The 12,942-nt window shown below is 41.2% G+C and overlaps 1 protein-coding gene across 1 annotated transcript in view; it reads right to left on the bottom strand.

Annotated features, from left to right (window-relative positions):
• The window catches only part of LOC138260828 (ranaspumin-like), a 53,370-nt gene that overhangs the window by 16,123 nt on the left and 24,305 nt on the right, over nt 1–12,942 (bottom strand). The window contains exon 7 of the mRNA XM_069209252.1: nt 7,199–7,249. Coding sequence (XP_069065353.1) covers nt 7,199–7,249 — 51 coding nt within the window. The remainder of the gene's footprint in view (nt 1–7,198; nt 7,250–12,942) is intronic.

Raw genomic sequence — 12,942 nt, 5'->3', positions numbered from 1 at the left:
GGCTGATCTCTTACCCCAAGTGTTATTCTGTGGTGGACAGAAGCAACATTTGAATGACAATTTTATGGCAAGACCCGGAGGCTAACATTATGCATATTTCTCTATTGCCACCACTCACAGAAGCTCCTTCAGAGAATATAGAACTTAGAATTCCAATATAACAAAGCCAGAGAACCCCCAATCCTCAGTTTTCTTTTTTGCTGCTGCTCCTGCAGTTAAGTACTATGAGTGGGGTGTGAATGGTAAATAGATTGAGTGATTACTTAATTCATATTTTCTATCTATATGTTATGTTTTATTAGTATTATGTTCAAGGTGCAGTCATTTCATCACAGAATTCATTTAATCCTTTTAAATGATTCATTGTATGTTTTTTAAATGTTTCTCGATTTATATAGGCATGGACATATATGATGTTTTATGTGTTTCTATGTTTATAAAGTGCTGACGTTTTCTGATATTTACTGTGTTTCATGTTTTATCCGTTGGGACGGTTCATTGTGGAGTGACCTCACGCAAACCAGTGTTATGCTACATACGTGCTGACTGTGCTGTCTTTGCCATGTTGAGAGCTTGCGGAGGGCACTCTTGACTTATGACAATGTCTCTTGAATTCTATCCTCCTGGAAGCCACGTAGGTCCAGAGTGTTTCTGAGGCTCTTGAATCTCACCGGAAATATTTATATGCACTATTCCACATGGTTGGTTATGACTGGGAAGAAAGTGCAGTTGGCATTTTCCTGCTCTTTCCGCTTGGATGTTGAGTGAGAGTTTTGCCGCGAGGATGTTAGTGAGTAGATTTCAAAAGCCATTATGAGTTGCATCCCACACTTTTTCTTTAATGCACTCAAATCAAATGTTTAGACTTTGAAAGCGATGAAAACAACTATTAGAGTAGATTCCATTTCATTGGCTGAAGATCATTTAGGGCAGCCATATTTAAAGATTAGGAAATTCTGGATGTCTTTCTGGAAAAACATGGAGTTTTAAGATGACATTTATAAATGGCAGTTACTACTAATGGAATGAGATCTGTTTCATCTCGTAGAACTGCCAGTGGGTGTTCAGGATTTTGAAGTTACAATAGATTTGAGAAAAGCTGGCATTATGTTTGCAGAGATATTTAGATATTAGATTAAAGTTATTATTAGAATAATTTGAATTTGCCATTATGAGTGAGGACAAGTTTTACACAGATGACAAGACAATGCTGAAAGACAAGTTAAAGATTGCCTTAGAGAAAGTCTCCTTAGACTTAAGTTCAGAAATGGAGAAAACAATTGAGGCTATGATGTCATGTTATAAAGTCACCCCTCAAGTGGAAAAATGTTGGTCTGCGGGTAAGACCACCCACAGTATTAAGCAAGGAAAGGTGTCAAGAAAGAGAAAGCACCTGTTTGAGGAGTTTTCATAATCTTAAAAAAGGAAAACTATATTGGCGGAACATGGAAGTTGTGCTTACATGAGCCAAGAGAGTGTTGAGGACAAACACAGGAGGCAATATAAAGGCCCAAGCAGAGAAACTAAAAATAAGATGAAAGGTCATAAACATAAGATGGTACATTGTGACAAATCTTCGGGTAGTGCCGAAGTTGAAATAAGCTGCTCTTCTAATTTTGAATCAGTTGAGTCCGAGAGTGATAAGTAGTTACAATTAAGGAGGCAAATGAAAAAGGGGAAAGATGCTTCTAGTGACGGTTTATTCAATCTCATGTTTGATTCAATCTTTGATCCTTTCCTTATAAGGCATCCTCCTTCACCAGAGTGGTCCTCTCTAGAACATGTTGGAAACTATCTGCATGCTTGAATGAGAAGAAAAAATCCTAATGACGTCAGGTTAAGTTTGGAACGTCCTAGACCTTGTTTAGAGGATAATGTTTTGGTGACTCCTACATTGGATCCTAAAATCTTGGCTTTTTTTGGCAAAGAGGGGTGTAACCTGCATTTGGGGTTAAGATAAAGGACTGAAAATGTGCCAGCACTGCCTTTCAGATGTTGTTGGACCACTGACAAACATTTTTGATATTGTTGAAGAGGCACATATTAATAATCAAATGGTGGACATTCAGGATCTTCCTCAATCGGTCTTAGGGGGTGGTATGTTTTTTAGGAAACAAAAATACTGCCCTTTCTATGGAATGGAGGAAAGGCATACTGCTTATAGAACCCAAATTGGTAGGTTTGGTGAATAATGAGGCAGGTCGTTCAGCAAAGGGGCTTTTATTTGGAGACAAATTCATTAAAGCTGTGTCTAAGTTTGTAAGAGCCTATTCCTCTATCCAAAAGTCACAGAGGGATATTAAGAAAGTATTTCAGGATCATGTTTTTTAGTGGGGCTGGAAGAACAAGGGGTTGTTTTTGAGCTGAGGATTGCGAAATATGAGAGAATCATTTACCTCTGGATATGGACCCACAAATAGTTCTTGGAAATCAACCTTCTACCCTCAATGTCAGCATCCAAGAGGACGTGGAGGGGATAGCTATCATCGGAACAGAGGATCAGGTAAGTTTATCCCTTACTGTTATCTCTGTAAAATTGGTCAGCAGATGTGCCCAGTTTTATCACAACTGATTTTGAGTGACCAAAGACCCAAGGGTGTTACTTATGGTGCAAGGTTATTGCATGGATTTTCAGAGGAACCAATTCAAAGTTGGGTTCCCAAGGAAGTTCAGTTCAGTCCAGAACAGGTAGGGTTGAGCTGAGCCAGAAACAAGGAGGTTTTGTAAGCAATATTTTCTTAGTGGAAAAGAAAGACAAGGGAATGAGACTGGTGATAAACTTGAGCAGTCCCAAGACTGAGTGGTGCATCACCAATCAAAGGGATGCATATGTTAAGGGACATTCTACAAGCAGATTGGATGACACGACTGGATCTGAAATATGCTTATCGGATGGTTCTGATTTGGGAACCTCACCAGAAGTACCTTATGTTCAGGTGGAAAGACTTGGAAATTAGTTTGCCTTTGTTTGGTCTATTGTCTGCCCAGTGGTGTTTCATAACGATTTTATGTCTTGAAGCATCTTATCTGAGAGAGGGATTTGATTGATTATGTATCTAAAAGATATTTTGATCATGGATCAGAGCAAGGTGAAGGAACATACTCAGATGGCTGTCAGTTTCTAGAATCATTAGATTTTGTGGTCAGCTGGAAAAAATCTTGTTTAGTACCATGACAGGAGACTCAGGGAGTCATTCCGGGTCTGGCGGACTTGAGACCATGGTGGTCCGATCCGCCCTATTCTGACCGAGGCTGAGCTGCCGCTGTTCAACTGCCGACACCACCAGATTGCAGTCAGCCTGGCGTTTCCGAAGGTTGTAATCCCCCGAGGGCAGCACTGCTCTGAATTTCGAGTCCCCAGCCACCAGCCTTTCATGGCGGTTTACATTGCAGTGGAAAAGCTGGTGGAATGGGGGTGCCTGGGGCCCCTACGGGTCCCTGCACTGCCCATGCACTTGGCATGGGCAGTGCAGGGCCCGCATGCACAACTCCATTGCGCATTTCAATACCCGAATTACTGGCAGTGAAATGCGCGACGGGTGCTGCTGCACCCCCTGCACTGCCACATTAGTGCCACCCCACTTCACCGCAGGGCCGGCGGCCGGAAACACTATTTTCACGTCTGCCGGCCCTGTTGTGAACTTGGAATAGGGCAGGCGGTGTCCTGGCAGCACTAGCAGTCAGGTTGAGTTTGGCGGGCTGCCTCCACCGCCCACAAAATTCAGAATGACCACCTCAGTTTCCAGAATGTCCGGTGAATGTTGTTGAAAGGGTTTTGAAGTTACTAAAAGAAAAGCTAAAAAAGGATAAGGAAAGAAATTCAGAACGTTTTAAAACATGATTAGATTTTTTTGAGGATGTAGGCTTGTGAGGATGACCTTTTGTTATGTACAATTCAGGCTATTTAACCTGCTCCTTTGAATTACTGCGCTCTGAAGAAATTGTAAGTGGTACATTTAAGAAAGGGTATGAAATCAGAGGTGAGGGATGTGCTCAGATGGTGGTTGAAAAATATGGAGGCATGGAACGGTAGAGCAATTTTCAGAGTGGTCGCAGAGCTGGTAATGGCCTTTACAGAGATGACTCCTCATGGCAAATAATTTACCTTTTCATTCCCTGCCCAATGTTTATTCTCCAACAAGGCATGTTCAACCCTTAATGTTCTTAAGTTGATAGTTAATTTGTCCAGGACTGGACTTCACTCACCAGAGGGGAAATGGTCTGAAAAACAATACAGGGTCTCTTTGTGCACCCACTAATATAGCTGACGATCTAACATACCTCAATACGGTCCACTGCAATCCATGGAGAAACACCCAAAGTTCAGTTCTCCAGAGATAGAGGATGCCTCTACAGATATGGTCCAGGAAGAATAGCTTGAATCATGGAAGACAACAGACCTACCATTCTCACTAACATTTTTCATGAAATCATATCCAAACTGAATACTTTTGGAATCTCTTTTCTTATTGTTTTTAATTTTTCCTTGGGTAGGTTCAACTGACCCTCCACTGTACCCACAAAAAATCATAAAAACAGTGATTCTTGGTTCAAGGTCAGACACGCCTTCTGTTCGTTCACTACGAAACCTAGATCCTCCAACAACTGCACAGCCATCCTCACTTGACTTCCACGTTTAACCTGTCCTGATCCATTATTAAAATGTTGTCCAAATAAATCAGCAGATGCACACCTCATTCTCTTAAGTACGTCACCAGGGAGCAAAGCACCTTTGTAAAAGACATTGGAGTAGAAGATAGCCCAAAAGGAAGACTGACAAACTTTCAAATCTTTCCATTCCACTTGAACTGTAGGCCTTTTTTATGTGGTTCCAAATTGGGACTGTCAGATAAGCATCCTTCAGACCCAGACAAGTCAGCCAATCTCCTGTCTGTAAAACATCTCTCAGCATATGCATCCCTTCCATCTTGAAATGATGGTACTCTACCCAATCATTCAGATACCTCAGATTTATAACTGGTATCATGCCTTTGCCTTTCTTTTCTACTAGAAGAATATTGCTTACATAACTCCACTCTGGAGAGCTCAGGTATGGTACCCTATTCTGCTGGAGGTGTCAGTGGATGTTCTAAATCAGTTACTGTGCTTTCCAGCCCTCCTAAAGGGTCCTGCAGGAGGGCTTTGTGAGCTAGTAATCTCACATCAGTTGAGGTTAGTGTCATGGAGAATTTCAGGAGAGTATGGGTAGTGCCATGTCTTTCAGACCAGGTTTCATCACTTACTAAGGAATCATGGGCTCCTGGTACAAGAATGATATATAGATTGGCATACCAAAATAGGTTTGCAGGAGCATGGAGAGAGACTTTGATCCCATTTCAGTGTCTTCAGTGGAGGTGCTAAACTGTTTGGCAGAGAAGCTTGAGGATGGCTTGTCTCATAGAACAGTGAATGTGTTTAGATCATCAATTGCTGCAGTACATCAGTTGGTTGATGGATCTTCTGTAGGACAAGATATAGTAGTACGTAAGTTGAGGAGAAGTATAAGACTAGCAAAGCCTCCAGTTTATCAGTATAACTCAGTATGAGATGTGTCTAAAATTTTAGAATTTCTGATAGGTTGTGAGTCAAATGAGTTGTTGCCCCTAAAAGACGTATCCACGTAATTGACAATTTTGTTGTGCTTGGTTTCATCTCAAAGGCTTACTGATGTGAAAGTGCTTGATATAACAAGTAGAATTTATTCACCGGAGGGTATGAGTTACGATCTAACTAAAACAATAAAAATAAATTAATATTCAATATAACATCCTTTTTTTGAAGACGAAGAGACTTTATATGTGATTAAGTGTGTAAAGAAGTATGAAAGAGAAGGGCGCAGATGATACCGCATGGAGTGTATGAGTTACTTAAAGCAGTTTCTTCTCCAATGCTTGCAAAATCGGTGAAACAGATAATGAGTAGAGCAAGTCGTGGCCATTAGTGTGTTTGATGCACACTCATTGACAGAAGCGGCTGCTTCTATGGCTTTCTTGATGGGAGTTTCATTGCAAGATATTCTGCATGGTGTTAATTGGTCAAAGTATGTGACTTTTAGGACATTTTACTTAAAACCAGTTGTGAATGTAGCAAGTTGTTTATTAGAAAAGCATTAAACTTGCATAATGTTAGCTTCTGGGTCTTGCCATAAAATGTTGATTAATAATGTAATTGCCAACTAAAATGATGTATGCTGTATTGTAGGTACAGAATGCCCACCCCAAAAAAACTATATTCCACCATGTGTCTAAAATCCAGCAAAGTCCTCCACATGTCTAAAGCATGCAAGGCTGATTAATGATGGGAGAAAATGTGTTGCAGAAAATGTTCTAGAGGAGAGGAATGCATACAATACAACAAATTATCCCAGGTCATAGATCAAAAAGACAACATGATGGCTACAGCTTCCAAGTTGGATGTTCTGTCAATAAGGGTCATTGTCTAAAAGAAGATCAGAACTAGTGAGCTGTTCATTGTCTTCGAACATTGGCACAAATATTCACCCAATATTCCTGCAGTCATGACTCCAAGAAACCTCCTTTTGGTAACGTATCCGTAGCTTGACAACAAAATAATCATTTATCATGAAGACAATTATTTTGTCTGATGCATCAGATCTCTCACCTAGACCTTAACACATGACTTCTTTATTGGCTAGAAGATGTAAGCCTTCTGCACATGGTATAGTGTGATTAGTCCTGTGGCGGCCAAAATGTACTGTTATTCACATAATACATAACACATATAGTGGAATTACTCTGTTTTGACTTCGGATAGAGCTCCTTGTGATGAAGGGCATGCCTTACTAGCCGTAGGTTTTTCTTCCGTCCTGAGTGCAATGAGACTTGGTGCTATCATAAGATAATGCATTATTTACTAAAGTACAATCATAGTTAAGTACTACTGTCTTTGGTGTGTGTCCGAGGATATTCTATCATTCACTTGTAATACAAAGCCAGACAAGTAGGTGAGTGGTTTAACTGTAATTTATTTTAAGGTGGCTTCCCAGCACAGAAACACAAGCTTTAGCTGCTGCAGAACGTTTTGAACCAGAAGGACTACAATAAATAGGCCAGAGGAGTTCAGAACCCTTATTGCTGATGAAACAGATATCCTAGGTATCTGATATAAAGTAAGTGACAGGCCAATGTTCTTTCCTTTTAGGAAAACCATCAGTTAAACCAAAAGAGGAGCGACTTACCAGTAGTTCACACAGCAGATCAAAAACTGGTTCCTCAATTTTAAGGTTTTTCTAAAAAGTAGAAAGGCAATCACAGTGAGATGTGTTTTTGACAGAGTACCAAAATGCATTGCTTTCCAACCATTTATTGTTTTAATCTGTTTTATTTGGTTTTTGCCTTGTTACAACAGTAAGAACTTAACCACCATGACTTGCACAATCATCATACATTGGATAAAAGTACAGAAGCAATCCTGCTTTGAAGTAATATATAGCCTCAATAGACAGTGACAAAAGGATATGGTCTAGCCGACGATAGGCCCTCCTCTCCTGCTCCATCCACAGCAATCTTCAAGTCATTGTCCGAGTGGCACCGAGGAGTCTTCCTCCCATAAGGGGATATCGCTCCCCATCAGGGTATTTCGATATGTTTTGGAATACTAGTCTAGATCAAAATAGCTCTCCAGGGTCCCCACACTGTTTTATTCTGGAAGCTTGATGCACTATAGACCTCTGTCTCCATCTCTATATAGTGTGTTGTATATTGTCTCATGCCCATTACTCACTAAGTCAGTGAAAGAGATGTCCTGCCCCATCTTCTGCCTATGTCTCATTTTGCCAGGGCAAAAACCTAGTGTGCTGAAAAGATGCTGTTTCCTGGGTAGGTCCACAGCATTGGGTATACCTAATATAAGGAAGTGGGAGGTGTGAGGGACCTGTATCCCCACAACGCAGGTCAACATTGAGGTTAATGTCTTCCAGTATGATTTATTACGGCAGCATTCCCCAACGGTAAGATAAAATTAGCCCTCCCATTATAAATAATTTGGAGCCTGTGCCCTCCCCATCTTACACAACCAGTGTTTGTGATAATAGACTCTGTACAGAACCTCAGTAGCCTAAGTCTCACGATTTTTTCTATCGTCACTTCCTGATGACGCATTAGGACTGCTTCCCGGTCTTTGTCTTCCATCGGTCCCAGGTCAGCCCCCATCTTGAACCTGAGGGGTAGAGATTGTCAGGTCAATTTTTTCTGAATGTGCAGTAAGTATACAGCACAGTCTTGGAGGCCATCCCTTCAAAGAGTACCCTGTTTTCTATGGGGTTGCAGTCTTCAAGTTCTTCCCTGGAATTAGTTTTTTTAATAAAAAATGATCATATAATGTTTCATTTTGTAAATGGGAGAAATAATTTTTAACAAAAAAATTGGAAAACCTTTCATTTAATTCAAAGTTCTCAAGAAATGATTTCAAAATAATGCATCTTGCTTTTTGCCAGTATTCCAAAGCAGTTTAAGTTTGAACTATTAGAAAATGGCAAGATGATATTAAGATGGAAGCAATATCACATATCAGACGGTCGAATGATAACGCAAAAAAAACATATGAGCTATAAATTGCAGAGCTGTAAACATGATGTGCCACTGCTGGCATAGACAGGAAACCGCTCTATATGCCACATGATCTATGTAGGTGGAGGTAGAAGGGAGACAGAAGGACAAGAGTAGAAAATGTGGTGCCCAAAAAATGCACTGGGCAGCATACAATTTAAAGTTTCATCAGTAGTTGGGAGTTGTCCATGGTTCCATAGCAGCGTGTGTGAGTGGTAGAACTGGTTTAGCCTGAAAATAGTCTAGTTTGTGAAATATTCAATGTGAGTAATGGGAAATATCCCAAATCTCAAGTTGGAACACATTAAGAATTCTACATAACTTTAGATACTGAATCAGAGCTAGTGGGGAGGAGGGGTCATAAGGCCAGCTCAAAAAGACAGAGCATACACTCAAAATAGCAATGTTTTTAGACGGACAGAGGTACACAAAAAAACTATACTGGCTGTAGGAGATACTAATGACCAAGACAAAGTGAACAAGGTAAAATTCTGTGAAAGTCAGAGAAGCCAGTTTAAGAATATTCATTAGTCAAACAACAGGTAAGGGAAAATGTTTTTGGGCCATTTTGTTTAGTTATGATCATGGTTGTTTTTTTGTCTACTTCCTTTGACTGGCCTGGTGACCCTGGATCTCTATGTTGCCTGGTACAGGTTTCATTGTTACCATCCAATTTACACAATGAGCAAGCATTGGTAAAGTCAGTAGGTCTGGTGCTACATGCCAAATGTTTGGTGTTGCTAATGTTCAGGAATGGTTTGGTAATACTGTAGAAGTGGACTACTTTTTGGGTATGTGCACATTGTGCAAGATCAGAATGTTGTCACTCACAGATAGGCAAATCAATGGCTGAAGTTGGCTGACCTTCTGGTGAGCACCCTAAAAATGTGAATAATGAACAGATGATGAGAGATTACTGAAACCTCCTGTATGACAATCTTTTGCATCATGTTTTCCCAGATTTTTGCCTTATCTGTGTTTGCTGGCTGTAGAACTCTGTGCACTTTACCCCCTGTTAATGAGTGGTTTAGTGCCTGTGCTCCCTCATTCAACAGGATTAAATTGGTATGCTCGTAATTGGCACATTTAACTTACCCGTAAGACTGTAGTATTTGGTGCAAAGTGTACCAATATCTTGTAAGTTAAATGTCACTACTGGGCTACCATAATTATTGTGCCATCTACTACAGTGATAGTACAAAAAAGAGTTTTAAAACTGTAAATTTGACCTGTCAACATAACCACGTTTGTCAGGTCAAAACCTTCCTTTTAAATACTTACATGTCCCCTTTAGTAAGCCTTATAAGGCAGATGTTGTGGTATTAAAAGTATTACATGTAAAAGTTAACTATTAAACAAGGTTAAAAAGGTCCCAAAAGCTATTTTCACTGTGGCAAGGCTGACTACCCCAAAGGAAAACAGTGGTTAACCTTATTACATTACATTTAAAAATGATGCTTTCAGTTAGGAAGCAGCCAGAAATGTATTTCAAGGACTCATTTTAATAGTTATGAAAAAATTCTATTTAATGGTAAAATTGTTTTTGATTAATTATTGAGGTAAAGGTACTTTTAGAAAGTTGAATTTTACCCTGCCTGATATCTCTGGGAGTAAGTCTGCATGAGCTCCATCTGTCACCTAGCAATTGAATACCCTTTTGATGATGTGGGGAAACTGTCCTCAGAGCAGAGGCAAAGGGCTTGGGTGTGGGAGATGTTGTTTCCTCAACAGAATAGCCAGTAGGCTGTGGCCAGGAATTGATAAACTCTAAAAATACCCACTCTGTCACAGGCAACGAATAGATGGAACATGGGCAGGGTGCTTCTTGGCTCCCCCAGCAAGGCAGGCTCCAATCACATTGGAGAGGAGCTGTCCTCAGAACTGGTTTAGAGTGGTAACAGAGGAGGTTTTGTTCAATGCCATTGCCACACCAATGTGGTGGGCACACAGGCTCTGCACAAGGGGAGAAGGGTTTCACCATCTTGGATTTATGCAGAGAGGGGCACTGTGGGATTGTCTGCAGGAGGGCACACAGGAAATGTTGCTTACCCATGTGAACGTTTGCCCTATTAGGTAGGGGTGGGGCCAGGAATCACCCTACCAACAGACTGTTGCCAGGCACTGCTGGACGAAGATGTTGCCAGGCACTACTATACCTGTGGAAATATCAGAAAGGGTCTAAACCTGCTGTCTGTTACCTGAGAAGGGCAATGAAGGGCTGGACATGCTGTCTTGTGTACCCAGGACAAATATGTGGTCTTTTAGGGTTATAAAGCTGACCTCTAATCTGATTCAGCAGGATCTCGATTGGAATGTATCTGGCCTTGCGGGGCCCTCTTCAGCAACAGCCTACAGCCTTACCCTGCTGGAGGAATCCAAGTCCAAAGAAAAGAAACTAAGTCTGAACAACTGATCAGAACTTTCCAGCCAAAAGTCAACACTTCACTGAGACCTCGTCTAACAGCAATCTGACATTGTGGAGCCCCTTTTGGCCACATCCTGCTGTCTTGCCCCACTAACGATTTCTGACTTACATTTGATAGACTAAGGGCCTCATTACAACTCCGACCGCCAAAGCTGTGGGGAGGAGGCAGCCATCATACAGGCTACCTCCCCCCGGTCATATTACAATGTTTCCACCGGGCTGGGCTTAGGTTTATGTGGTGACTCCAGCAGGTCATCCTGGCAAGGATTGTGGATTTTTGTTTGAGGTGGGTAGTCACCCCCATCAATTTATACTCCAACTTTGTACAAAAGCTACATTGTATATGCACATACATTTTATAAACATGAAAGGTTTTGGCTAATGCCAGGCCTTAAAAGATGAGGCACAAGCTTGTCAGTAGAACCATCGCTGCTGAAGTTCAATACAAGGGCTGTTCCATCAATCTGTGCTGCCATGGGTCCATCTATACCTGCATAGACCATGGAACAGCTCTTTGCATGCTGATGCTGGTAACTAGAGTGGGTGGTGTGTATCACTGTGGAAATGAGTTGCTGTGTCAGTGGGACCATCTATAAAGGACTGGAAAACATGAATACCATTAAATTGCTATACTTATACCCTATGCAAACACATCAACCTCGCTGCTAGCATGTCTGTTAGCAATGACTTTGCCTCCCAGTTTCTCCCCTTCAGAATCATAAAAGTGCACTCATATAACTAAACTGTGATCCGGCAACACACCAGAGCTATGTATAAGAAGTCATAATGTGAAAAGATAAAATATAGTGGAGAGAACAATTAAGACGTAACCCAATGTGACACATTTGGAAGGCATGCGCTTACTCTTCCGTTAGGTTGCAGGAGCATAAGAAAGACAATAGAAATGTTGGGACAAGACAGGAGTCATTGCTAGCATTGTACTAATGCGGCAAGTATAAAGTAGTCACTTCAGCCTTTATAGTCTCCTACCCGCCACTCTAAGTCTCCAGGTGTAGCATGCCATATTGTCCCATCTCTACTGAGGTGGCCATTATTGTGGACTCCACACACCTATTCAGGCTGTTCCATCAACCAAAGGTCCAAGAGAAGTTGTGGACTCAAACTTCCTTATAGCATCAATTCAGGTTTGTCAAAACTTGTCAAGAACTTCCAAGAGGTTCTTGCTCAGGCTTCAGGTGTATTGCTTTATCAAGGAATCTAGTACATCACAATTGTAGGAGGCTGGCTCTCTATATAGTAAACAAAAAAGACGTGACATGTGCAGAGAGTCCTTGCAACCCCACTTTGGCATCCAGAGACAAAAAAGCAGACCACCTAATGCTCTGTTTTTGTTGTAATGTGGGTGAGCAGTTAGGATAATCCAGGAGATGTGCTAAGCATTTGTTGTACAGTATCACACTCGGAAGAATAACTTGAGGACAATTTACAAAAATGATATAGGTTTTTAAAAATATTTCAAGACCAAGGACACCAATATAAGGTAAGTACTTTTTTAGTTATGATTTTTCCAAGTTTAGAAAATGTTGCATTTCTGTGCTCAATTAAGCTCAATAGGAATCAATGGGAACAACTTTAAAAATGCATAGAAAATCAGGCAATGCTCTCACAAAAATCACCTTCTAGTTTTAGGTCGAGGTCATCAAAGTGTCCAAAGGGCCAGCCAGAGAACATCCGGCAGCTCCCGGTTCAAACAGAAGCAGCAGCTGGCTAACGGTCTTAGAGATGGCGCCAAAAGGAGATGGCGACCACTGCAAAGATGGACTTAAAGATAAGTCTAGTGGGTCCCCTTGGAGGCTGGAGATCACAAGGGGTTAAGGACCCCTACAGCACAGCTGGTTTGTTGATGCAAAGGCCAGGGAAACCAGATGCCTCACAGATAGGTCAGCCGTGAGTCGTGAATCTTGGAGTCCTTGGAGTCAGGAGCAGATC

The sequence above is a fragment of the Pleurodeles waltl genome, chromosome 10, assembly GCF_031143425.1.
Source record: "Pleurodeles waltl isolate 20211129_DDA chromosome 10, aPleWal1.hap1.20221129, whole genome shotgun sequence".
NCBI classification, from domain to species: Eukaryota; Metazoa; Chordata; class Amphibia; order Caudata; family Salamandridae; genus Pleurodeles; species Pleurodeles waltl.
The sequence above is the reverse complement of the archived record's forward strand: the minus strand, read 5'-3'. Positions and strand labels throughout refer to the sequence as shown.